This window comes from Bradysia coprophila, unplaced genomic scaffold (genome assembly GCF_014529535.1).
Source record: "Bradysia coprophila strain Holo2 unplaced genomic scaffold, BU_Bcop_v1 contig_373, whole genome shotgun sequence".
In the NCBI taxonomy this organism is placed as follows: domain Eukaryota; kingdom Metazoa; phylum Arthropoda; class Insecta; order Diptera; family Sciaridae; genus Bradysia; species Bradysia coprophila.
The window spans coordinates 1,355,474-1,383,192 of NW_023503632.1; the positions used below are offsets into that span (position 1 = coordinate 1,355,474).

Genomic DNA, 27,719 nt, shown 5'->3' on the forward strand with positions numbered 1-27,719 from the left:
TCCTCTTTTCATTTCTGTAATAACTTTGTGAGTACTTTTTCAAAAGCCTAACCGTGAAATGGTTACATGGAAGATTTTACACATGAAAATTTATGCTTGGGAACGATCTGACAGAATTCGATTGAAGTCTGTGTTAACCTCCTTTAACCTCCTCTATTCATTTTTGTAATAACCTTGTAGGTAGTCTACGTTTTCATAAAAATTTATTTTGATTGAGCGCCACCGTAGACAGCAATGATAAAGACAATAGACGAACTCTTATTACGGTCTTTTTGGAGTTTATATTGAAACCAATGAAGTAAAAGAAACACATAAATAAGGCTTCAGTCTGAACAAAAGGAGAAAAAGATTAAAGGATTACACAAAAATAAGCTCGATTAACAATTCCAAAGTGAACGTTTGCCTTTTCGGTTTAATAATTCTTTTTTTCTGAAATCTCAGCCATTCAAATTTCAAATCAGATTTTACTTGATCTCCATCAGTCACATCGACACTCACACTACTGGCATCAAATATTCAGTTGTACTTTGAAAGTCTGGATAATAGTCTAGCGCTTTAAAAATTTGTTAATAAAAATGATGAAAAGAAATGCGCGGAAATTTAAGTATTTAAAAAAAAGGAATAAATAATATCCATGGAAACATAGTTTTTGGATAAAAAATTTTCCCAAGTCTTATTGCCTTGATTGTTAAGTTAAGGGTCTTACATCAGTAAATACGTCTTGAAGTTCTCTATGATCGATTTTCTAAAATGTATGAAATATCAGCAAAATACTGAAATATGTATCAGTAACGCTTGATGATACGAAAACGTGAGTAAATCTGAAATGATTTTGGAACTTTTGGTTTCAACCGACGAGGAATAAAATTGCCTAGGTCATGTTTGTCGACCTAACGATCTCCGAGTTATTCCCAAAATAATTTTAGATTTGTTTTTTTATGGAACGATAATTTGAGCAATCATGAACCAATTTTGGAAATGTTAATTTGTACCGACGAGAAGTAACATTTTTAGGGTGAAGTAAGTAGATAGACAATATCGAACTCGTGATCTCGGAGTTAATCCCAATTTTCCACCTCCCTTCTTTTTTTTCTTGATAGGACGCTAACTCAGGTTGTGACCCGACTTTCGAAATTTTCGTTTCCTTCATTGAAATATCCAGTTCATGAAGTCTGGAAATGAAGGCTAAAATGGTAAAATGTTGGAAAATATGAGAAAATGTGGAAAATAAAGAAAATGTTTTCCCAGAAATAGTCCCTGCTCTAACCTGCTCTAAGTATAAATTTTCAGCCAATAATTTTTTCAAATTGAATTTTCTTAAATTGTCAGTCTGTCAGTATGATTGTGGTGGCATTAAAACTGTTATACCATCGTAGGATATTGTCATATGTGCATGGAAATCTTTATGAAAGTTGATATTTGCATTGATATAATCCACCCATCCTCGACTAACCACAAATTAATTTAAAAAAATGTTTTCCTTTAGTTAAACATTGCTTACTAATAACATACTTTTGTTGTAAATTTCTTCAAACAGAACCTAGTTCGATGAAAATTTCAAACTAAAAAAAAATGATGAAAGGTTGCCCATTTAAGCTGCAAGGCCTGCATAAACTCATAATTAGTGCCACTATAAAAAGGACTGAACAGGTCATGCAATTTGTCATTTAAATAGCCGTACCCTCTGTGGACATCCTACTAGCAAAATATTTTTTTTTCAAGTCAATCAAATTGCAACGATGATATTCTGTAGTGGAAAAGTCGTCACGTTCTGCATTGTTTGGTGTTTAATCCGTGTTGGATTTGGCATTCAAGTGGAAATGCTTGAAACTCTAAAAACTGTTCTGTATAGGTTCAATGCACCACTAAAGCTAACCATTACGTCTTGTTGGGACGAAGGTATTTTTATATAAACCAGCGAAGAATTGAAAACATTTTGATTTTGAGTTAAATTGTGTAAGATTTTGGTTTGTCTCTTTGCCGGTAGAAACGAAAGTAAAAATCGTACGATTCATTAACAGCGACGATGGCGTTTCACCAATGTTTCAAGTAGCATTTATGGATCGAAACTGGAATCTAACTGAAACCACGACCGACAGACATCAAGAAGTAATTGTTGTTGAGCTCAGTTGTGCAGCTAACACAGTCTTAAGTGTACACGTTAATCGAATTTTCGTAAAGCGTTAAATTTTAATGGAAAATTCAATCTCAGATGAATCGCCAAATGTTCAACTATTACAAAGTCATTGTGTTCGATGGCAGTGTGAATTCGGTACAACATAATCCCAGAGAAATGATAACAGATGGCGTTGATGTCGCCTCACAGGCTGGGCTGGCACAGCGCCATCTGTTATCATTTATCTGCCAAAATCAATTTCGGAATTTTTGTTATCAATTTCGCTTTCAGAGCAGTTGTGATAAAATGGATGGTAGAATTCAACATCTATTGCAGGACTCTCCCGTATTGCCGATCAGTCAATTTTTTATTGTTTGCAAAGACTTTGGAAACAATAATTTTGCAGTGAAACAAGGTCTTCATTGGAAACCACAGAAGTCTCTAATTTTCTAATTTCCGCATCGATTCCAGTGTATCGTCTAGGTACACTTGAGCCACTGATAATGGAAGATCATGCAACATACAATAGAACACATTATGTTAACGCAGTTGTATTGCCGTCCGCATTGAGAAGGAGAAATTTCCATGGATTTCTCTTAAAGGCGTCAATGGTTTTACTAAACAATGATTCGCTTAATCATTTGGATGATTATCGGTAAAGACATGCTGTACCTTCATAGAAATGTACACAATTAATTCATTCATCTTCTATTCCTTGCGTCCCATTAACCGATCATTGTTGGAAATATCTTTCCTTCCACTACGGAACCAATCAACAGTGACCTGCACATTGATGCCGAAGCAAAATATTCGTATCAGTTAACCAAGCATCTGATATCATTTGTAAATGCAACGGCTACATTTTCCATAGTTCCCAGTTGGGGCTATCGAAATAAAACCTCTGGAAGTTGGACTGGCATGATTGGTGAGCTGCTTCGCAACGAAGCTGATATCGGCGCCACAGGCCTTTTCTTTACAACCGAACGAATTCCCGTGATTGAATACATTTCGCATTCGTCAACGGCCAGTGCAGGATTCATTTTTCTATCGCCAAAACTATCCTACACCGACAACTTGTACATATTGCCGTTCGACAGATTGCTGTGGATCAGTTTATCGATTTTGGTTTTAGTGCTAGCGCTCTGGTTGGTTGCAGCTATTGTTTTAGAATCGAACAAATTTCCTCAATCTAGAGTAAGATTTGTTGGTTCGATTGCACAGCTCTGCTCCTAACATGAAAACTGAATCGACAAGTGTCAAATTTGTAGAGGCTTTAGTGATCAGAGCTACAGCTTCAAATTGTTTGCAGTGTATTTTTAGCCCCGTACGAAGTACTGGGGGCTTATAAGATTAATATGCCGTTTGTAACACGTCGAATTGGAAGCAGACAGTAAGGGCAAAGCATTTGGTTATGTTCATAGATGACGAATCCGCAATAAAAACAAGGCATCAGAACAGTCGGAGCGTTTGCTGCGACTTAGCCCCGTACGACCCGTAATCCTATTTCGTCCGTAACCATAATACGTCCGTAGCCGTAATACGCCCGGAACCCTAATACGTCTACAACCCTCTAATGCGTCTGTTACCAAAATGCAAGTCAAGTTGGGCATGGTCAAATTTACTGAAAGTGTTCATTTTTAAAATTGCGCATAGCGCAATTACGAAAGCCCGTACGAAGTACCTCTCAAATAAAACCAACAATTTACGACATTATTTTAGAAACCCAAATTTTTTTGCCAACTTTCTATTGGGTATTCAATTATCTCTCAAATGAAACAAAAACTACCAAAATCAGATGAGATTTACTCGCTTTATGTGCAAAAAACACTTAGGGCCGAGTAGCGGCCTTAGTCCAAGGGCCCAAATTTGAAACTTTTTTCGCCACGTTCTTTTCGGTATTCAATTACCTTCCATAAAAAACTAAATCTAGCAAAATCGGATGAGATTTACTCGATTTATGTGCAAAAAACACTTAGGGCCGAGTAGCGGCCTTAGTCCAAGGGCCCAAATTCGAAACTTTTTTTGCCATAATTTTATTCGGCATTCAATTATCTATCAAATGAAACAAAAACTAGCAAAATCGGATGAGATTTACTCGCTTTACGTGCAAAAAACACTTAGGGCCGAGTAGCGGCCTTAGTTAGAGGTGTGCGCCGATCTTAAAATAGTCGGCGGCGGTGCGCCGACTGGTAAGGGATCGGCGGCGGCGCACCGAAAGAAATTTATAGTCGGCGGCGGTGCGCCGATCGGCGCGCCGATAAATTTACAAAAAATCTAAACTTTCGAAAATAATGCAAAAACATTTGAAAAAGCGTGCGCAATCCGTTTTCCGAACACTGAATTCTTACTATCTTGCGATCTGAAGTATCAACTACTTATACAAGGGGAATCAACTGAGACGTATCTCACCTTTTATATTTTGAATGTACAATTACTGACCTATTATCTTAAAAACATCTAATTTAATGAATCCAAGAATGATTAGTGAGTTTGCGTAAATGACACATAAGCTATAAGTCAACTTATAAGTTGGAAATTTTAAGTCACATCGTCATACTAGATGTTTTGCAGGTTTCTTATTTCTAACTTATAATTTATGTCATTTACGCAAACTCACTACTATTATCTTTCGATTTATGCAATAACCGTTCCCGTTGCCTTTAGTCCATCTTCGATGTAGGAGTGAGATCGTAGTAGAAAGTTTTCGCAAATAAGAGAATTAGATAAACTTAAATTTATAAGTAATAAGTGTATAGACTACGGTGTTACTGCCAGCTACAATGTGCAGATGGCACCAGCTTGTTCATCACAGATGACACGTCAAATATAAACCAACGTCACGCTGAATTCACGACCCATAAGCGATTCATTCGGAAATTTCTATTGAACAAATCGTCGATCACGCAGCGAGCCGTACTTAATAGTTCTTTCGTATCGAATCATAGCCGGAGAATTCCGTCTGTAAAGTAGATTATGTGTCGCATAGTTGTCAAAGTGTAGTCAACCACAATATGTAAGTTTTCATAGTTTAGCTGTGTACTGTGTACATAACCTAATTTCGTGGAATTCAGAATTTGTAGCTTTACATCAAGTACATCACTACAATAAATCGTTTCGTATCATGACCGCTCGATTGCTTACTCAATTCCTCTGATTACATCCCGATTAGCAAGACACAAAATCGACAGTCTCTTCCCCGTGGAATCAACTTACGGTAATAAGGTTTTATTTCCCAAATTTTGTACATAAAGCAGCTAAAAATTGAAAATAAAGATATCCGTGTCTCGTCTTTTGACGAAAAAACTTGAAACCGGAAAGATTTTCCACTTTATAAATTCCTGAAGCATGTGATTTGCGCCATTTTCCACCCAAATTCTACATAAGGTCTTGAGTTTGCCACTTTACAATTACAGTAGTATTCACCCAGTTTTGACTGATGCACTGAATTTTGTTCTCTTTCTTCTTCCTCTTATCTGCATCAACAGGCAATAAGAGAAACGTCGTCTGCCGTCTGCCGCGCTCCATTCCATTGCACAGGAAATAGAGTAACGTACCCAAGGGTTCACGTTAAGTGAGGATACAGAAAAGACAAATGTTGTTTCGACCTCGGGTATCGATGGCGGTCCCAGGCCAGCGTGATCTGACCATCCTCAGTTGTATGTTTTAACAAAAAACTCCTTTCTACGCATATAGAAACATAGCAGCATATAGAAACCTGACTTATAAATTAAGAAAGATAAACATTTGCTAAAACCTTGTACTCAGGCGCACACTTTTGTATAGATTTTTCAATTTAAGTTTATATTGCCGCCCATTAAAATGGCTGAAAGCACTAAACGTATAAAATTTCGGCGCGACGAAAATACAATCGGCGGCGGCGGTGGCGTGAGCTATAATTTTTCGGCGGCGGCGCGCCGAAAATTTAGCAAAAAATCGGCGGCGCGCCGGCGTAAAATCGGCGGTGCACACCTCTAGCCTTAGTCCAAGGGCCCAAATTTGAAACTTTTTTCGCCACGTTCTTTTCGGTATTCAATTACCTTCCATAAAAAACTAAATCTAGCAAAATCGGATGAGATTTACTCGATTTATGTGCAAAAAACACTTAGGGCGGAGTAGCGGCCTTAGTCCAAGGGCCCAAATTTGAAACTTTTTTTGTCATAATTCTATTCGGCATTCAATTATCTATCAAATGAAACAAAAACTAGCAAAATCGGATGAGATTTACTCGATTTATGTGCAAAAAACACTTAGGGCCGAGTAGCGGCCTTAGTCCAAGGGCCCAAATTCGAAACTTTTTTTGCCATAATTTTATTCGGCATTCAATTATCTATCAAATGAAACAAAAACTAGCAAAATCGGATGAGATTTACTCGCTTTACGTGCAAAAAACACTTAGGGCCGAGTAGCGGCCTTAGTCCAAGGGCCCAAATTTGAAACTTTTTTCGCCACGTTCTTTTCGGTATTCAATTACCTTCCATAAAAAACTAAATCTAGCAAAATCGGATGAGATTTACTCGATTTATGTGCAAAAAACACTTAGGGCCGAGTAGCGGCCTTAGTCCAAGGGCCCAAATTTGAAACTTTTCTCGCCATCATTCTATTCGGCATTCAATTATCTCTCAAATGAAACAAAAACTAGCAAAATCGGATGAGATTTACTCGATTTATGTGCAAAAAACACTTAGGGCCGAGTAGCGGCCTTAGTCCAAGGGCCCTAATTTGAAACTTTTTTCGTCACGTTCTTTTCGGTATTCAATTACCTTCCATAAAAAACTAAAACTAGCAAAATCGGATGAGATTTACTCGATTTATGTGCAAAAAACACCTAGGGCCGAGTAACGACCTTTGAGCCCTCCCAACAAGCCCACGTTGCATCTTACCCAAAAACAATGTTCAGCAACTTTGTTCTACTCGTCAATACCTTTCATTTGATATATCACAAGCAGCTATTGCGTGCATATTTCGGTAGATATCGTCGAAAGACTGAAAAACACCTATAGGGCCCTAGCTCTGGAAGGGCCGACCCTACCATGCCCATTTTCGAACTTGACCTTACTTTTGTCGATACCAATCGGGGAAAAAAAGAATTTTGAAAAAAGGTTGAGATTTGCTCAAGCTAGAGGGGTCACGGACGGACGGACGGACGGACGGACGGACGGACGGACGGACGGACGGACGGACGGACGGACGGACGGATGGACGGACGGACGGACGGACGGACGGACATTTTTTTTATTGCGGATTCGTTATCTATGAACATAACCAAATGCTTTACCCTTACTGTCTGCTTCCAATTCGACGTGTTACAAACGGCATATTAATCTTATAAGCCCCCAGTACTTCGTACGGGGCTAAAAATGTCCGTCCGTCCGTCCGTCCGTCCGTCCGTCCGTCCGTCCGTCCGTCCGTCCGTCCGTCCGTCCGTCCGTCCGTCCGTCCGTCCGTGACCCCTCTAGCTAGAGTAAATCACAACCTTTTTTCAAAATTCTTTTTTTCCCCGATTGGTATCGACAAAAGTAAGGTCAAGTTCGAAAATGGGCATGGTAGCCCCTCCTGAGCTAGGGCCCTATAGGTGTTTTTCAGTCTTTCGACGATATCTACCGAAATACGCACGCAATAGCTGCTTGTGATATATCAAATGAAAGGTATTGACGAGTAGAACAAAGTTGCTGAACATTGTTTTTGGGTAAGATGTAACGTGGGCTTGTTGGGAGGGCTCAAAGGTCGTTACTCGACCCTAAGTGTTTTTTGCACATAAATCGAGTAAATCTCATCCGATTTTGCAAGATTTAGTTTTTTATGGAAGGTAATTGAATACCGAAAAGAACGTGGCGAAAAAAGTTTCAAATTTGAGCCCTTGGACTAAGGCCGCTACTCGGCCCTAAGTGTTTTTTGCACATAAATCGAGTAAATCTCATCCGATTTTGCTAGATTTAGTTTTTTATGGAAGGTAATTGAATACCGAAAAGAACGTGGCGAAAAAAGTTTCAAATTTGGGCCCTTGGACTAAGGCCGCTACTCGGCCCTAAGTGCTTTTTGCACATAAATCGAGTAAATCTCATCCGATTTTGCTAGTTTTTGTTTCATTTGAGAGATAATTGAATGCCGAATAGAATGATGGCAAAAAAAAGTTTCAAATTTGGGCCCTTGCACTAAGGCCGCTACTCGGCCCTAAGTGCTTTTTGCACATAAATCGAGTAAATCTCAAACGATTTTGCTAGTTTTTGTTTCATTTGAGAGGTAATTGAATACCCAATGGAAAGTTGGCAAAAAATTTTGGGTTTCTAAAATAATGTGGTAAATTGTTGGTTTTATTTGAAAGGTACTTCGTACGGGCTTTCGTAATTGCGCTATGCGCAATTTAAAAAATGAACACTTTCAGTAAATTTGACAATGCCCAACTTGACTTGCATTTTGGTAACAGACGCATTAGAGGGTTGTAGACGTATTAGGGTTCCGGGCTTATTAGGGCTACGGACGTATTATGGTTGCGGACGAAATAGGATTACGGGTTGCACGGGGCTAAGTCGCAGCGAACGCTCCGACTGTTCTGATGCCTTGTTTAACTGATACAACGAAAACAACTCATCTATCTTTACAAAAGATACGCACTGCTTATACTGTGACTTCATCAGCCTCCGAATATTTTCTGTGTTCATGCTAGAAGCAATGCTGAGTTCGATTGTAACCGACTTCTGTGTTCGAACATTTCTCTCTACATAGGCCAGATGTGACATCAGTGATGTTCCAATCTTGATATTTGGTGCCATTTGTCAGCAAGGTTCTGCAGTTACTCCGCATAGCATTACGGGAAGAATGATCATGATCTTATCCTTCATCACGCTAATGTTTCTCTTCGTCAGCTATTCTGCCAATATCGTTGCACTGTTACAGTCACCCTCGAATCAAATAAAAACTTTGCCGGACTTATACGACGCTAAGTTTCAATTTTCGATGACTGATACCGTTTATAATCGACATTTCTTTGCGGTAAGTGACTTCTCGTTCACCCTAAGTTAAAATTGACGGAGTGCCATCAATTATTCAGACGGAAGCCGAACCTTTTCGTAAGAAATTTTACGAAGACAGATTGGTGGATAAGGATGGTAAAATGAAATTTAACACATTGGAGCACGGCATCAAGAAAGTGAGAGAGGTAAAGTGCGACTAACGATTTCTCGAATTTCATTTTACTGCCGCAAGTGGATTCCATGCTAAATCCTTTTTACATTGACCAGGGCCAGTACGCATTTTTTTCGGAAGAATCCGGAGCCTTCAAAGTTATCGGCGAAACATTTATGGACAACGAAAAGTGTGGCATAAAAACGATGGGTTTTTTTCAAATGAATCTGAATCCGTGGAACGCAATACAGAAAAATTCGTCGTACAAGGAAATATTTAAAACCGGCATGATGCGAATTCACGAACATGGATTGAAGCAGAGGGAAAATTTGCGTCATTATTTTCGGAAACCAAAGTGCTCAGGTGGAGGATCGAGTTTTCGGTCGGCTAGTTTGATTGACACTGGTCCTACCTTACTGATATTGCTATATGGATTTGCCGCGACGTTGACTGTTTTCGTTTTGGAATTAATTGTGGCACGTACGTGTAAGGTTTGCACAAGAAAAACGATCCATTTTTAAAGATAGAATTGTTTCAACGAATTTCGAAGTTATACATTAACTGCAGAAACGGTACACATATTTACGATCTGCTTGATAGCTTTGCACGTGAATTATTGTTAGAACAGTAAACACAGTATACGTCAGTGAAATTAAGGCACGAACTTGCTTCAGCTGGTCCACTCATACAAACAAACTTCTCATATGTCTTTATACAGTTATACCCCCACACTGTCATCAGTATCAGTCTAAAAGCACTTGTTTTTATGAGTGGACCAGCTGAAAAACAGCTGTAGCGAATTTATGATCTAATTTGACTGACGTCCACTGTATCAAAACACTTTATCAGAATTTAATCATTTCGATCCCGACAACAAAACGGTAAAAATGGAAAGAAAACTGCAATCAAATGTGAACACAAAAGTGAAAGGAAATTGTAAATTTCACCAAAATAAAAACTCAACTCAATAAAACGTTGTCTTAAAATTTATCGTGTGCTCTCTGGAGTGGAATATTTATACGACTTAATATGTCACATGCTCAGCAATAACATTTTTACGCAACAATAATTTTCCTTCGAATTTTATTGGACAATTCACATTCTCATTTCAAAAAGTACACGACGATGACGATATAGTTCAACATCCAACGCCATTAAATTTACGGCCGCATATTAATATCTCATCTTTCGTTTTGGAAATAACGTAAAGCTTTTGACAAATGAACTACGGATTCTCGCATTACGACAGCCATAAACTACAAAATAGTGGAAGATCCTTTGATTGATGGGTACATATATCGTAAGTATATATCAGGCACGGGCGTATCAACCATCACTAGTTCTCATAAAAATGAAAATTAAATTGATAGTACTGAACGTGACCGATTTAAACTGTGTTTTGTGGCGCCCCACGTTCTTCAGATGTTATTTACTTACTAAGAATAGTGTACCGAGGGGAGAAAATAGGAAATTCCCACACGCTATTTTATCCCCACTGGAGAGAAAGTGCTGCACTTTTTAGACCCGTACGAAGTACTGGGGTCTTATAGGTTTACGCATACGTTTGTAACACGTCGAATTGGACTCCCTGAGTAAGGGGAAACCTATTGTGGTTGTCTAGAGATACCAAATCAGTGAAAAAAAAATGTCCGTCTGTCTGTCTGTCTGTCCGTTCTCTAACTTGAGTAAAACCCATCCGATTTCTAAAATTCTTTTTTTCCTCGTTTGGTAATGTCAAAAGACAGGCTAAGTTCGAAGATGGGTGATTTCGGATCGACCTCTCCGGAGCTGGGGCCCAATAAGTGCCTAAGTGTTTTTTGACGATATCTCCAGACATTTAAGCACTACACTTGTCAGTGATACGTCAAATAAAAGTCAAATAAAAGGTATTTACAATACCGATCGACAAAAAAAAAGTTTATGGAAATCGGATGACCGACTCGTGAGTTAGACCCCTTGGTGTGAAACAGGCACAGGGCGGCAAGCAGTTTTAGCTTGTAGGTCGGCCACATTTGAATATATGTCGTCTGTTTTAGCTTTATTAGATAGGTATTGACCGTACCAATCAGGGAAAAAAAGTTTATGAAATTATGTTCTCCTGAGCGTGAGCTAGGTCTCTTGGAGTGAGCTCTTGCTACTCGGCCGTACAGTGAACGTGGAGTATTTTGTCAATATCTCGAGTAAATTTTGACCGAATTTCATGATTTTTTTTTTGTTTGAAAGGTATTAACGAGTGTTAAGCGTCGGTACTATTTCCGGTCTCCTAACAAAATGGCTGCAGGCGGCCATATTGGATTTTATTAAAAGTGATATATCTTGGGAAAAATGGTACTTAGAGAGTTTCTGTTAACATGGAAATAATTTGTTATGTGTGTGGGGTTTCAGGGATTATATATATGGACATCTATATATACCTATATACAGCTATATTGAGCTATATACAGGCATATAGAGCTATATAATAGCATATATTTATCTGTGAAATGTTTATTTATAGTGAAATATAGTGAAATATAGCGGTATATAGCTGTTTAAATAGGAATTTATGAAATTTGACTTCGTACGGGGCTGTCTATATTGCCTCCGGCAATTTAGTTGTATATGATAACAAGGCAAAGAGTGGATAATGTAAGTGATTTTAAAGGGAGAATAGTTTTTCAGCAGAGAAGAAAATGAAGTAAGAGAAATGAAGAGTTTCACATTAAAGGCTTTAGATACGAATAGGTGTTTCGTACGGGTCGGCGTTAGCTATGTTTTCACTAGAAATGTCATTCGACCAGTCATCAATAAAACGCAATTTACCCATGGCCTATTGAGGGGAGAAAATAAGGCAAAGCACAACGCAGGATAAAGTCTATTTGTGACCGATTGAAACTTGAACAGTTTAGATTAACAGAAGATTCTCTTCAAAAGGACCATCGCGCACACAATGGTTTTAGTTTAGAAATTTTAATAGAAATAAACGAATTTTGCGTCTATTGTCAACAATGCTCCATTTTCAATCGTAACCAGCGCGACGATACGAGCATAAAGAAATGTGTTATAAAACCAACCCTTCAATTCAATACCGATGAAGAAAGGACCATTAAATGTGAAATTTAAAATATCACATAAATGCGTCCAAATTTATTACACAACAAGATGGAACATAATTTACGACACATTTTTATTTGTGAAGAAAAATAAGATATGGTTTTGCAGACGGTGCGACAGCCGACTCCTGCATACCTAAGTAAGATATATAAAATTACATGGCAATACTTTCTCACCAGAATCGATGAAAATAAAAGTTAAAATGTCTGAAAGTTCTTCAATACAATTCGTCTGTAAAACAAATTAAGCTCTGAGCCTGAGCAATATTTTTGAGGTAAAACAATATTGTCGTCGCTAGCTATAAACTCTCTGGGTTAGCAGTGACATGGTTTGTAGCCCATGTCAATCTCTTCCCGTTGCATACAATGTCAATGCCACTACAGAAAACCTACTATAACCTTTGCTACGATAACTACTGTACCATTTACATATGCAACCGACAGCTAATGCAAATAATTTGCATTTTTCCTATGTTCTGAGAATCACGCATAAATATTCGAGAAACCATTAAATAATCTCCGAAAACGCGACCTTTCTGTAACGAAGGATGTGTTGATATGTAATCGTTGGATGTGTTACTCCATTTCTTTGAAGTCTCACTTAAAGAAAACTTTTACCTCATTCGCTTTGACATTTATGCATTGATATAAGACTACACAAACCTTAGGGGTCATCTTTCTCAGTGGTGCCAGCGGGTTTAATTCATCAGTAACTCGATAATTATGCGTTTTCGTGAGTCAATATGTGTTAACGGTCCAAATATACGCCCTAAATGTAGAGGTAGACCGCAGAGCACACATTTTACTCATGAAAACGCATATTCATCGAGTTAATAATGAATTAAATCCGCTGGCAGCACTGAAAAAAATGGGCGTCATTTGTGGATGACCCTTAGGGAATCGCTCATTTTTGACTTTGCTGTCAATAGGTAATTTTCATGACCTTGTAAAGGTAAACGTCAGACACGATCCCAACTGTCAGACATGTCGAAAAATATCGAATGAATTGAACGAACGATTTTCATATAAAAATCAGTAAATTGAACGCAGTTAACGTCAATTGATTGAGGTTAAGGACTACTTGACGAAAAATTAAGTGAGGTTACGTTGATACGGTAATGAAAATGATCTATAACAGAGGGTTTGTCCAAGGTAAATATAGTGAGGAGCACTATATTTACCTTGGGTTTGTCGTTTCCAACGGGGTTAGATTGGAAGTTTTGTGGTTCCTCCTCAAAATATAACAAACGTAAGAGTAGAGTCAGACAAGATATTGACATTACTTTCACAGTTCCTAATTTCTCCTGTCCTTTTATCGCAATGTTAATCTTTCACACAACTTACCAATTTTGCTCAATAGCCGTCTGGCGACCTGCAGTAAATTTTGGCATTGTGTACGCACAAGTTTCTCCTCAAATAGGTCAAACGATGATTGCAAATGACCCGAAATGTAGCTGCAAAGCAAACGAAGAATTATTATTGTTATGAGTGAAACACGAAATTTTATTAATAAAGCGAGGCACAAAAATAGAATTTTACTCGGTACACCCCGCGGAAAGTCGTTTTCCGTCACGGGTGCTTGCAGGAAAACTTACTTCCGCAGGGCTTAACGAGTAAAATACCGTACATGCTGGTTTGGAAATTTGTATTTTGCCTTGTGTGATTGCAGCCCTCGCCTTCGGCTCTGGCTGCAAGCCTCACACTTGGCAAAATAAAAATTTCGAAACCAGCATGTAATGTACTATTTCTGTTTTTGTATTTCTCTTGTTTTTCATGCAAATTCATTACGGTGGAAAATTTGTTGCATGTCACATACCGGAATGTTTCATTCAAATAGTACGAAAATGTTGATTGTTTCTCGTCATCACCAGCTATGCAAACGTACAGCGAATTCTGTTGAACGGTACTCGATGATGTGATTTTTGTGTTTTGTATTTCAAAGATGAGGGTGCTATTTTCCTTACCGACGACCTGTGGAATGAAGACGACACAAAAAAAGTAAGAAATAGTACATTTTCTACCTTGGTGTATATTTCGAGAATAACTTCGTATGTACAATTGTATATAACGAGCGCCAGCGAGTGTATATACAATTGTACATAAGAAGTGATTCGAGAAATATACACCAAGGTAGAACAATGTTTTATCTCCTGCAAGCTGATATTTCATACATTAGCGAAATAACCACAAAAATTTGTATTTTAAATTAATTAATTAAGCATGTTGTTTTAAAACGCATTCACAACAAAAAAAAAACATCATACAGAGAATCCTTTATTTACTTACTCACACACATATACTATCCACCTCAACATTTCGTTCAAATCACATCATTCCGACTACTCTGATTATTTGATCGATGTAGAAGTGACTAACGAACCACTACCGACACCAATTGCATCTCGTTATGTGATTTGTTGGCGTAGTGGTCAGCATGTTTGGTTGATATGCTGCTGGTCCCGTGTTCGCTTCCGCCGTTCGGCGATTTTTTTTTTTCAAATATGTAGATGGAAAGTAAATTTACCCTAGGTGGGTTATGTGTGAATTATCCAATCGTATAGGCTGTGGTTATGTGTGTGTTTGTGTTTATATGCAGAAACGCGTAATGTATGAAATATCAGCTTGCAGGAGATAAAGAAATTTAGTCGAGTAGGTAATATTGTAACACTGCTCGTCGTATACATAACCGTTTTAAAGGTTTCATATCTAATTTAATATTCTGTTTATTGCAAGGATTATTATATGTCGAAATGTTCCAGATAGGCAATGTTACATCATCGCTTTTTATGGGTTGAAAGAAACAATGTTATCTACTTAGGCGCAATTCCTTTTCCGTTTGGAAAATTCAAAGCGCTTTTAATTTTAAATTTTGTTTATGACGAAGTAGAAAATTGTGTTTGCGAATTGATTATTCACTCGCTAACGTCTTTCTTTATGAGTATTTATAGAGTGCTGTTACCCCTGGAAGTAATTTAAGTTTTCAAATTATTTTCAGATTTATTTGGTTATCGCAGCGGCTTTTCGATGTGTACACAAATCCATTTCTTTCATCGCATCGCATCGAATATTTCTCGAAAATGAAACAGTTGTATTGTGGCAACTTCGACAGAGATTCGTATGAATTTACCTTTTTAATTAATTCATCTTTCTTGTGAATTTACATCAACCATAGTGAAGGACTAGATTTTGTATCAAACACGCTCATGTGTTTTGAGCTTTAGATTACTTATGTCATTCTACACTGCATACACTACACTAGAGTTCAGATGTAGACGTCTTTTCTTGCATAGACGACCGGTTTTTTATGGGTATTAAGTAAAAGATCGTGTTGTTGAGAAATGGTTATTTGTATACCAAGCGTAGAAAATAGGAAATTCGAAATAAAATTTTCTAATCTGAACTGTCATCAGATAGAACGTCAACAAAACGTTATTTTCTCGACGCTTATGAGTAGAGAAAATAGGACTATTCACGCCCGCACGGACGAAAAAAGTTTTTCGTTGAAAGCACAAATATTTGTGAAAATAAGGCAATTCGCAAGTTTTCTATGTTTTTCGTTTATTTGGGATAATTGCAATTAGAAAAACTTTTTTCTATTCATCGAGAATCAGTTACAACATCAAATGATAGACGAAAATAGAACGCATGCTAAAATGCTTCTTTAGCGAATGAGAGGTTTGCAGCTCGAGCCGGAGGCGAGTGCTGGAATCGAATTAAGTTAATTAAGTTAGAAACGACGTGGGAAATAAACGACGAAGTCGAGATATTTTAACGCTGGTTAGGAAAAACATATTATCTAACGAAAGTTCATCGGGAAATCAATTTTGAAACGGCACAACTTTCGATTAAAAATCACCTGTTCGCTTTCCGGTCTTATTAATATTTGTCAATTTAATAGGAAGCAGAGGGGTGAATAAATTACTTTTATTTCAAAGAAAATATTTTTACGTTCTTTTCGTTTCTATTGTCATGTGATTTGAAAGCGCCCGAAGGTGAACAGGAGCCTATATTGTTAATTTTCAAGAAGAAATTGTGGGGAAAAACGAATTATTTTTTTGTACAAGAAAAAATTGTAAAATATAGTCCAACAATAAATTGTACAAATACCATCGCAACAATTCAATTGTTGGCATTTCAAGCCATTGCAGAGTCGTACACGTGTATAGCATATTTTAGTGGTCGCGTACTTTAGATATATTTTGTCGTGTAGTCAATATGCAAGCGTAACCATAATTAATACAATACACACATTCAGATCTGCCGCTGACAATTATCTACAGGTGTCGACAACTTGTTAATTATTATATCAACAACCGGAGATAATTATCGAACAAACAATTAGTCTTAACCTTTTGCAGATGGCAAGCGTATTGCGAGCATAATTATTGAGGCCATTATTTCACTTCATTTAAAATAAAATTCACTTGGATGTTGGATCAGTATGAGCCCACCGAGCCCGCTCATTTTCGTTGTATCAGATAAACAGATAATAGATGATTAGATGGTTCTGAGAGATTCATATCGTCGTTCTCATGACAAAGTATCGTAACTGTAAATTTTGTAATATTTCCCTAAATATAAGAGCTACGAAGTTCGTATCTTAGACAAAGTTGTTGACAGTGTTTTGTTGTTTAAGGAAATATGTGAGCAGCCGCAAAAAACTAATAAGAAAGTGAGCGGCCGCTTTCTATTTCCTAAACTGTTAGAGATAGAAGGTCGGTTCAAAAGACAAACTTGTAGAGAATTTCATTCTGAACAAAAGTCGTCATACAAAGAACTACGTTACTTGTAACTGTGAGCCGTTGCACTCAATTTCTGGCTAGAGCGACGGCATATCCGAATTTAGTAATATTTCCGAAAATATGTGAGCTACGAAGTTTATTGTTTAGACAAAGTGGTTGAAATTGTTCTGCTGATTAAGTAAATGTGTGAGCAGCCGCAAAATTTTTAATAGGAAAGTGAGCGGCCGCACCACATTTTTTTAACGGTAAGAGATAGAAAGTTGGTTCAAAGGACAAATTTGTAGACAATTTTATTTTGAACAAAACTCGTCATACAAAAAACTACGTTACTTGCAAGTGTGAGCCGCCGTACTTAATTTTGGTTAGTAGTTAGCGACAAATCGTAAAAGTGTGTCAACATTTTGTAATATTGTACACGAAGCCGCATTGGTTTCGTTAAAAGAAAAAGTATTAGTTTTTCATTTCATTTATTTTTTCCCGCTTACAATATTAAAATAAAAATTAGGAACACTTCATTCGTTAAATATTGGTGACAAATAAAATCTTTTTAAAATTTTAAAAATTTTAAATTTTAGTTAAAAGTAATTTTGTTTACATTTTTTAAATTAAAAATTTTAACAATCCGTATTAATTTTTTTTATCCTTTAATTTTCGTTATTTTTTATTTTATTTATTTTTTTAAGTAATAGATTTTAAAGCAAAAAATAAAAGATGTTCATGCAACAACTTCGATTCTAATTAAGAAACGATACAGCTCTGATAAACGAAAAAGATACCGGCCTCATTTTTCAAAATGGGGCAAGTTTTTGTAGAACTCTACATGATCAGAGTCTCTGATAACACGAATTTGTCCAGTACATAATGACATTAAATCATCATATTTCGCAGCGGTTATGTTGATTGGCACAGGATTCAATTTACCGACAGGGTTATCGGCAGATTTCTTTAATGTAATCGACTTGTAAATATCGTGGCAGTGACTGTTCTTGTAAAACAGTGTATTCGGCGCGCTTTTTATCACTCGAATTTCCATCACATTGGTCCAATTTATGGAACCACTTCCATCATCGTTCTTTCGGTTTGACAAAATGTTTAGGGACTGTGAATACGATTTGAAATCTAAGAAGTCCTCAAAGTTCATTGAATGAACTGTGTATGGATTTCTGTTCCGGGCTTTTACGATAACTGATGGCATTTGCGACGGTACCAGTATCTCTCCTGCGGAATCTACAGCATTCGATATAGCACTGTGTGCCGAGTCACCTTCATTTTGCCCGTGGGTTGTTTCGAAAAAGCGCAGGCTAACTTCCTCCACGTTTTTACTGTTGCGAATAAAATACAGCAACATCGAGGCCACGATTGTGTTTTTATTTTGACCTGGGTACCCATCAGCGAACAGATTTACTTTGATGTGATTACGTTCATCCAATGTCTGGAGGTATGAAAATACGCAGGAACTTACTTCAGAAGAACCTCTGCGGCTCTGGGTTTCGTCCCAAAAATAACAATCGCATTCTCTGGATGCGAGTTCATAAATAGTCAAGTTGAATGCTGCAAGTCGTCTTTTGTAAAAGACCAATGATTCGTAGGACATCGGAAACGTAAAAACCTGCTCCATATCGAACACTGCAGTAGCGACCAACTTCGATTCAACGGATTCCTTCTTACATTTGTCTTTGATCTTTCGCACGGCCTGTTTTTCCTCAATGTGAGAATTGTATTTTTTGTCGAGACTTTCTTTTGTCGCTTGATCGCCGGTTCGGAAACAGTTGCAGAGTGTGCATTGATCTTTTTTGGGATGATGGAACGAAAGATTTTTCTCATGAAAAATTCGGCTGTAAAATGTGTAGCTGACCAAGCTCTCTTTGTCACTCTGTTCTGCACAATACATTCGATGCATCTTGGACAATGACAAATCAGGGCTTAAATACTCTCGATCGGAGTTTTGTCTGCAATAATGCGATTCGATTCGTGGAAACCGGTCGATGTGAGAATGGACGAAATTACTGATACGCAAATCACGCTGTTGATTCAATTCAACCCTGCCACCTCTTTTCTCTGGCTCCATCGTTCCAACATCAGTCAATTTTCCAAGTGATGTTTTGACCACAGTTTCAGATATAGCAAGGGTTGCGAGGAAGAAGCGTTTGCAAACCCTTGTACGTTTACTTCGAATGGTTAGCGAGTATGTGTTGGTATTGTTTCGTCTGGAGTCTTCTCCAGCTGTAGCTCTTTTTTTCGGATCTGATGTAACATGGCGGCAAATAAAATCACGTTGACGTTCCGGACAGTCGAGCGCATAAAATGCTTTGAATATTTTTGTTCGGTCTTCATCCGAAAATGTATGGCATGTTCTACCGAGTGCTTTACAATTGCCTGAACAGCGAGCCCCAATAGCTTTCGGTGGTACCAAGTTGCAAGTGTTGAACTTTATGTAACCGACTCCGTGCAATCGGTTTCGACTATTCAGTTTTTTGAAGCTGCCTTTTGGTCTTTTTGGGGCCCTTTGCTTCGGTTCTTCTCTTCCAGCTCCATCACACACAAACTCCTCCGGAGTTTCTTGAATGTTATTTTCGACGCGGTTACTTGCAGCAGATCGAGTTTTCATCTTATCGAATAATTTATCAACCTATTACGAGTTTTAATTAGAATTTTGAACTGATAATAGTCATTAGGACATCTTACACTCAACTCAGCATCTAATATTCGGAATTTTCTGTTGAAACACTGAATTTCGAGGTGTCAATAGTTCAAAACCAAAAGCTTTTTGCATGGCGTAAAAATAAATTGCGCCAAAAATATTTCGCATTTTGACATGCCATACACAATGAACAATCCAAAGACATAAAGCTATAGAGTTGACTATCACACGGCAATAGTCCTAGGCACTTTTTATACTTAATTTGTTGCAACCATCAGTCTATGTCGTATAGGTCGCTGGACATATTACATAGTGAGAAAGCAAACAGTAGTGTTAGTACCATTGTGTCAATAACTAACTAGTAGGAGATCCAATTGGAAAAGTGTATTTTTACCGAAATAATGTTCCAAAAGCATACGGTGCTATCTTTTGTTGTTTGATAAATTATTTGTATTTATGGTAATAGTTACCTCTATATTGACTATTAACACGATTTGCTGTAACTAGGGTGGGTCAGGTCACTTGACCGACGAAATGTTTCAATAGTTGCAGGCTTAGTTTTCTTACCATTAAAAGCTGGTGCTTTTAAGCTGACAAAATTTTAGTAAGATGAAAAAGTGATGTAAGGATGGTCTATTCGCTACATAATTAGTTGAAAATTTCTTTTATTTTCACTGGCAGTTTAGAAAACAGCAGCAATAATGGTTTATTTTACTCAAATTTAATTTATTTTCTGAAGAAACTACCAATAAATATGACTCTACTAAAAAGTGCTGAAGTCTTTTGAATAAATGAATTTCGTGTGAATTACGGCCCTTGCATCGCTCTGGCCGCAAAGTTCACACTTGTTCAAATATTCTCTGCTTGAAAGGCAGCGAAAAAATTCTTTTAAGAATAAAATTTCACGCAAAAATTGCCTTGGATTCCAGGGGATAGTACAATGAAAAATCTAATCTTCGAATTTAACAACATGAATTAAGCTACTGGTCGAAACCTTCAGAAAACACGTAATGTCATGTAAATCCATGCTTAAACGTAGCTTCAAAACTTACTTTTCTAAAGTAAGACCGAATGATATTCTAACAAAATATTTTCATATCTGCGATTTTGGAAGCCTCTGAGAATTGCTCGAGTGATCGTGTTATAAAGATAGGAAACAAAAACTCTTTTGGAAAGTACTTCTAGATTATTAGACCAGAAATTCAAAATTTCATTACTCTACCGATAAGAAATGTTTCTGGAATTCCGTTGCGAATTACTCAAGTCAACGTTTTATCTAAGATTTTACTACCAATCAACGCAAAAATTTAGTGATAACAAGCAAAAAATGTTGTGTTTACAATTACTCAAATATTGCCCATCTACGAACGTAAACCAAAACCAAAATTTTGAAAATCGTGTTAAAATTACTCAATTTATTGTGGTAACGAGGAAAAACGTCTGTGTAGAATTTTTCCTATCTCGTTGTTCCAACATTATTCATCTACGAACTCACCTCAAGAATTTAAATCTTCGTCGATTCAAACAAAAAATCTGATGAGAATTACTCCCATCTTACTACTTCAATATTTCCCATCAACAACTTAACTTCATGACTTTCATCCTCTGTCGATTAAAATTAAAATTTTGTAAATAGGTTAAGAATTAGTCGAGTTATCGCGGTGACGAAAGCGTTACGGACGTTTTCTCTATTGTAACGTTTTTTGCCAATGTAGAATATTTTCGAAATACCATAGTGAACTTAGCGTGACGGACGTTTCAGGTTATTTTCTGTCATAAGACCCTGACTTCCAGTTAAGGGAATTATTATAAAATTATGTAGTTTATTAGCTCTAAGAGTAGAGCGATCAACATACTTGTCGAATTTTACATTGATAAAAATATTGAGAAGTTCAGACCGTCAAGGGATCTGACCCACCTAGTAGGTGGGACTTAGTGTGTATCTTTTTAATTTATCAGAGCTGTACCGTATCTTAATTATAAATGAAGCTTCAGCAAGCAGTGCCTCTTTTATGTATTACTTTTTTCTTTGCATTCGAAGTAGTAGAATAATAAAAATTATAATTGTAAAACAATGTAAGTACTCGCACATGAAAACAGGCAAATTACATATTTTCTGTTTTATATTTGGTTTTATTCGTGGATTCAGGTTAACAACTATCAAGAATAAAGATATCTTGCTTTTCATTTGTTTAGTAAAGTAATTGTAATCCACCATCGAAATTAAGTGTGTTGAAGCCGTTGAAACCACACATAGATCACTTACAAAGATTCTTCTTGTTTTCACCTTTCAACTAAAAAAAACATCCTACAGTATGCTATAGCACTACCAATATTTATCTCTCACAGTCTATATAGCAGCTCACACTCAATCAACAACAATCAACATTTTGTATAACATTTGTCGTATTTAGAAAAGACTTTTTGCTTAAAAATACTTCTTATATCGATGCTCTAGCCAAAATTAAGTACGGCGGCTCACACTTGTAAGTAACGTAGTTCTTTGTATGACGAGTTTTGTTCAAAATAAAATTGTCTACAAATTTGTCCTTTGAACCAACTTTCTATCTCTTACCGTTAAAAAAATGTGGTGCGGCCGCTCACTTTCCTATTAAAAATTTTGCGGCTGCTCACATATTTACTTAATCAGCAGAACAATTTCAACCACTTTGTCTAAACAATAAACTTCGTAGCTCACATATTTTCGGAAATATTACTAAATTCGGATATGCCGTCGCTCTAGCCAGAAATTGAGTGCAACGGCTCACAGTTACAAGTAACGTAGTTCTTTGTATGACGACTTTTGTTCAGAATGAAATTCTCTACAAGTTTGTCTTTTGAACCGACCTTCTATCTCTAACAGTTTAGGAAATAGAAAGCGGCCGCTCACTTTCCTATTAGTTTTTTGCGGCTGCTCACATATTTCCTTAAACAACAAAACACTGTCAACAACTTTGTCTAAGATACGAACTTCGTAGCTCTTATATTTAGGGAAATATTACAAAATTTACAGTTACGATACTTTGTCATGAGAACGACGATATTGAGTTCTAACATGCATATCAAAACGAATCTTTAAATTAAAACGATGTTTCGGGAAATATTGCAACGAAATTTTCGATTACAACTTCTCGTCCGTTATTGTATTTCGTCCCCACCGGAGAAAAAGTAGAAATTTTCTCGCCTGAATTGTCATCAGACAAAACGTCAACAAAACACTACTTTCTCATGACCGTTTGAGTAGAGAAAATATGGTTAATCACATCGCACAATAGGTCTGTTCCAATGTTATTTCAACTGTCAAAACGTTATCCATTGAGACACAAAATTATTGTTGACGAAATGTGGATGCTCGATGCTCTCGTTCGTTTTCGGCTTGTCCAAAATCGCTTTTACCGTTCGATGGAACACACCTATTTTAGAGCCTGCGCACTTGATGTCATAAATAACTATTTTGCTAACTAGTTAATAAATGTTGTTTTGCGCACTAGATGTGAGTTACACAAAGAAATATGCGAGATTTACTATGCCTAACAGCAGTAGCAACACGAGATTTTAAAATTTTTCATTCAACCGCTTTTCTACGCTGAAGTGCTGTATTGGAAAGTCGCTGGAAATTTACGATGTGAAAGTGTCGCTCAGTTACGAACTTCGTTACGAAGGAGACTTTAGAGTTGCCATAACAGAAACATTTGTCATTTGGTGTTGTTGTGGCGAATATTTTCGCGTACGTTGTTGTGTGTCGGGTCAGTAGATAAAAGTATCACTCAACATCATCAGATCTGGAATCTAGTATCAACCAACGTTATAATGAAAAGAGTTACATACGCTAAGAGAAACAAGTAAGAGCTTTCTAGTCGCGGAAACAATAACATTGTTCGAAATATTCCTCTCTTTTGTTTTCCCTTCCATTCAAAGAGAAATTTAAAAGAATGAAACCACCAAAGCTCTACATGGAACTGCTAAAAAACGATTTTTTAATTTTGATAAAAAGTGAATGGAGATAGCATCACTACGGTTAGCTCGTATTGTGGGTGGGTAGATGTTGCCACAAATATACTTCTAAATGTGTGTATAATTTTATACGTTCATCTACCACCCCGGATACAAAGGGATATATTCACTAACAATGACGTAGTAAGTGCTTAAATTGCACATTAAGAAAATATATAACAAACGTGAGTGGGAATAGCGAACGCATAAACGAGTTCATTTGTATGGTGATATTCATTACGATACGCTAGATATAATTTAATGATAAATTTCTTCCTTTTCGTAATTAATATATATGTAGTGTGACTGTGTGCTGGGTACCCGATAGGATAATACAGTCATAATATTACATACAACTGTGGGAGCTTATAACAACATAATTTTATCAACATTTTCTTACGGAATCGTGTGAGTTTAGGATTTACAATTTCTTTATTAAAACCACGGGTGTACCACTTTACCATAAAAATTGTCGTAAAATACCATCGATTTCAGACAATTGCCGAAAACAGAAAATCATCGTTGCCGAAAACTATAACATTCAGAAAATTAAAAAAAGAGTCGATCATTTTGAACTACATTCAACAGGGCTGGTACAAAAATCAAAAATGTTCTAAGCAGCAACAATGAAAATTGCTCTAAGTTACACCCCTGTGATTAAAACTCTTGCCACTTGAAGACCTTCGCAAATGAAGTCTCCGGTTTCTCCGAAGAAAAGCAGATTCATTTTATGGTGTAGTCGATAGTGAGAGAGGAAGTTTACCTTTATTATAGCGGAAATTGTTATAATATTCTCTGCCAAGAGCAACGGTATAGGTATATAGCAGAACTGTAGAGGACCTAACACAAAAACTTTTTCGTATAAATTAATGGTAATTTTGTGAAAACTACTTTGGCTTTCATTTTAATAAAGTGTAAATATACGTACGAGCATTGGCATTTTACACCGACCCCTGATATTTATCTATAGATTATAGATGTAGTGTAGAGATAGAGTGTACTCACAGTATATGTTAGATCTGGTTTCGGCATATAACCGAATTAAAATGAACAAGAACCATAAATCATATTTCGTTGAAAGTTTGTGGAAACTTTTAGTTGCTTCGGTTCTTATTATGTTACATCTATCACAGAGGGAGAATTCATGCTTTTATCCATTCAATTCCCATTTGACTTTTGTGTGGATATATAATGTGGAATAGAGAGGAGTGTTTCTTTTCCACTTTGCCACAAAGGTATCATGTAACCCATCAAAAGTTTGACTGAAAAAAATAAAATAAATAAATTGAATATGCAGAGGGGAAGAGCTGTTCAGTGATGTTCGCAGATTCTGAATTTGTGGCAATTTATTCCTCGGTTTAACTTCACTGTTCTACAATACGAAACGGTGAAACTTTACACACGCTGAATTATATTGGATATGTGCATTCCCAATGGAGTTTTTTGATGATGATTGGCCATCACAAAGCTTCTTGATCTAATTTTAGCATCGGAACTGTGGAGGAACGTACTTTGTATACTCTGAAAAACACATTTGTTTTGAAATGCGATGTGTAATTTGAAATTTAACCAGCCGAGATGCACAAATTCGAACGAATATTGTATACCTGCCCACTCAAATCTAATTTTACATTTTTGAGTGTGTTCAATTGTTGTGTGAAAGAATTTAGTGGGTACATGTCGGTGTAACCGCGAACGTTTCGTTTTAGTGTAACACATAATAGAGCGTTCTTACGGTTCAAAGTTGGAAAACAGAATAGACTTTAGAAAACATTCGTGTGCAGATATCCAAGGGTTATCCTAACTTACAAAGAAAAGCTTCGAGTTTCTAACAACTAACTATAAATCAGTTAGCATTGATTAGATTTGATTTGTTTGACAGCATTAGCTCCTTACTCGAATTCAGCAATGATTTTCTATCAATAGTAGATTACGCTCCTGCTTGGAAGTTTCAATTTTTCCAAGTGTAAGGGTCTAACACTTCAATCCCCCAAGGAAAAACATAAATTTACAGACAATTAAGTAAGTTATTTTACTCACTGCACCCTTGGAAAGTGTCAAAGAATTAATAACTTTGCATCATCCAACGTTTTTCCGGGTAAAAAATGGTTGCGGCTCGAATTTCATGAACTTTCTACGACTTTAGCGTGTACATTACAAAACTTGGGATAAAAGTGAAAAGTCGAGCTTTCGTATATTCCATGACCTCGGTTCGACAAAATTCACACGCTTTTCAACTCCTTATCCCTTGTTATGTAAATGACCATTGTGACCAACTTTTCTCATTTATTCTTAGTCGGGATTTTTCAATCATTGGCATACTACTATTTTATCCAAGATCGACGACGAAGACACATTTTAGATGAAATTTGGTGCTGTGAGACTGTTAAGTACGTATTAAGCAGAAAGGGCCTGGAAATTTAATTTTGGACAATTATTTTGACAGCATTAGGTCCTGAGCATTGTACAGCTCGTTGTACAGTAAACGTGAGTGTTTTGACCTGAATCTGCTTCAGCTGTTTTTCAGCTGGTTATCTCATACGAACAAAACTTTTTACACATCTTTATACGGCTTTAGCACTACCACTCGTGTAAGTGTTACTTTTTTACCAGTTTGTATGAGAAGAACAGCTGACAAACAGCTGAAGCAAATTCAAGTCTAAATTTTACAACAAAGGAAAACATGTGCTCTGATATATTTACTGATTATAGTTTCGGTCATAGCTCTAAATTGTTGCATTTACAACGACATGTACCTGTAATTCTCTACTCAAAAAATCAATCCGATATAGTTATAAAACTCATATACACTTATTCTCAACAAATGATCCAATTCCGATTACATCATCAGAATAGACCAGAATAAGTATACCAAGCAACGAACTTCTCTTCTTCGTATTGTTGGAAACAACTTTAAAGATTTTGTAATCTTCATTATGATTTCAAATAAGGGATGTTATTTATTGCACAAAAGGAAGCATTGGTATAAAGAAGAACTTGGAAAAAAGGAAGATGGAACAAACCCCAACCAGAGTCTGAAATGAGTGACATTTTGTTTTATTTTTTACAGAAAACTTTTGCCGTGTAATTTTTCCTTGGGCTATGTTTTTCCCATCCTTTGTGCACATACAATGCAGTTGAAAATTCATAACTTTTAATGAAGCCTGTCGGAAAACATGGTTCGGTCATTCATTTTCGTTACTTTCTTTATTATTCAAACAATTTAGCGAAAGCTATCAACGGAATGTTCATTTTTGAGTAGGTAAATGGATAAAAATGTAAAAATGTTATAAAATTGCTGACATTGCCGGAATGACGTTGTATAAATTGAGAAAACATGGCGCATTTTCACGTCACATTTATATTATTATGTGACCGAAGATTCGCTGTGTGCATTTAAAGTTTATTTTAGGAAAGTACTAATGGCACAAAGAGCGAAAAGTGAAATAAAGACTAATCAGACAAAGTGCGAATAGGTTTGTTCAAGGCAGCTATTAAGATAAAATTATGTATTTTCAATTTGTTCCGTTTTTTGAATTTTGAATAAAGGCCCTGATGATGACTCAGATTAGAGTCGAAACGTTGGCAAATTAAAGGAATTGTGTTTCAGCTCAACACAACAGACCCTTGAGAAAAATCTATTTTCAAGTTTTTGTTCATAAAATAGATAATTTTATCTAGATAGCTCTAGATTTGCGAGTAGAACGACCTCGATGCAAAACTCTTTCATCAACATTTCTTGTACAGGATCAATCATGGCATATTTGGTATCGTTGCAAAGCCCCCGGCTTCACATGAGCAACACATTGATATGCAACAATCCTACTAGAAAGGTATAGAAGCGGCCAAAGTTTACTGAGGGTAGCCTAAAAGTACAATTTCTGAAAATGTAACAGAGAACTCGATTCAAAAATATTTGTTTTGCTATTCGAAAGGGTTTTCAAAACCAGTCTGGGATTATTATTTAGAGGCTTCCTCAGTTACTTCGTAAGGGAGATATCAGTCTTTCAACA

The 27,719-nt window shown here is 36.7% G+C and overlaps 2 protein-coding genes and 1 long non-coding RNA gene across 4 annotated transcripts in view; 1 reads left to right on the forward strand and 2 right to left on the reverse strand.

Moving 5' to 3' along the window:
* The window catches only part of LOC119081926 (cGMP-dependent 3',5'-cyclic phosphodiesterase-like), a 75,707-nt gene that overhangs the window by 21,499 nt on the left and 26,489 nt on the right, over positions 1-27,719 (reverse strand). The window contains exons 4-5 of the mRNA XM_037191179.1: positions 14,147-14,301; positions 13,675-13,784 (exon numbers count right to left, since the gene is read on the reverse strand). Coding sequence (XP_037047074.1) covers positions 13,675-13,784; positions 14,147-14,301 — 265 coding nt within the window. The remainder of the gene's footprint in view (positions 1-13,674; positions 13,785-14,146; positions 14,302-27,719) is intronic.
* LOC119081927 (glutamate receptor ionotropic, delta-2-like) lies at positions 1,664-9,762 on the forward strand. Of its 2 annotated transcripts, none has more exons than XM_037191180.1 (9): positions 1,664-1,899; positions 1,988-2,154; positions 2,213-2,272; positions 2,408-2,531; positions 2,588-2,771; positions 2,896-3,310; positions 8,840-9,106; positions 9,165-9,272; positions 9,355-9,762. In XM_037191180.1, exons 1-9 carry the CDS (start codon positions 1,740-1,742, stop codon positions 9,757-9,759), a joined length of 1,890 nt encoding a protein of 629 aa, XP_037047075.1. In that variant the 5' UTR covers positions 1,664-1,739; the 3' UTR covers positions 9,760-9,762. The 2 variants fall into 2 exon arrangements, with proteins under 2 accessions (XP_037047075.1, XP_037047076.1); XM_037191181.1 differs by having other exon boundaries at positions 9,165-9,263.
* Positions 20,856-24,293, reverse strand: LOC119081932. The gene is made up of 3 exons (XR_005088555.1): positions 24,283-24,293; positions 22,495-22,500; positions 20,856-20,989 (listed from the first exon to the last, which is right to left on the reverse strand). It is a non-coding gene; the product is annotated as an uncharacterized LOC119081932 (long non-coding RNA).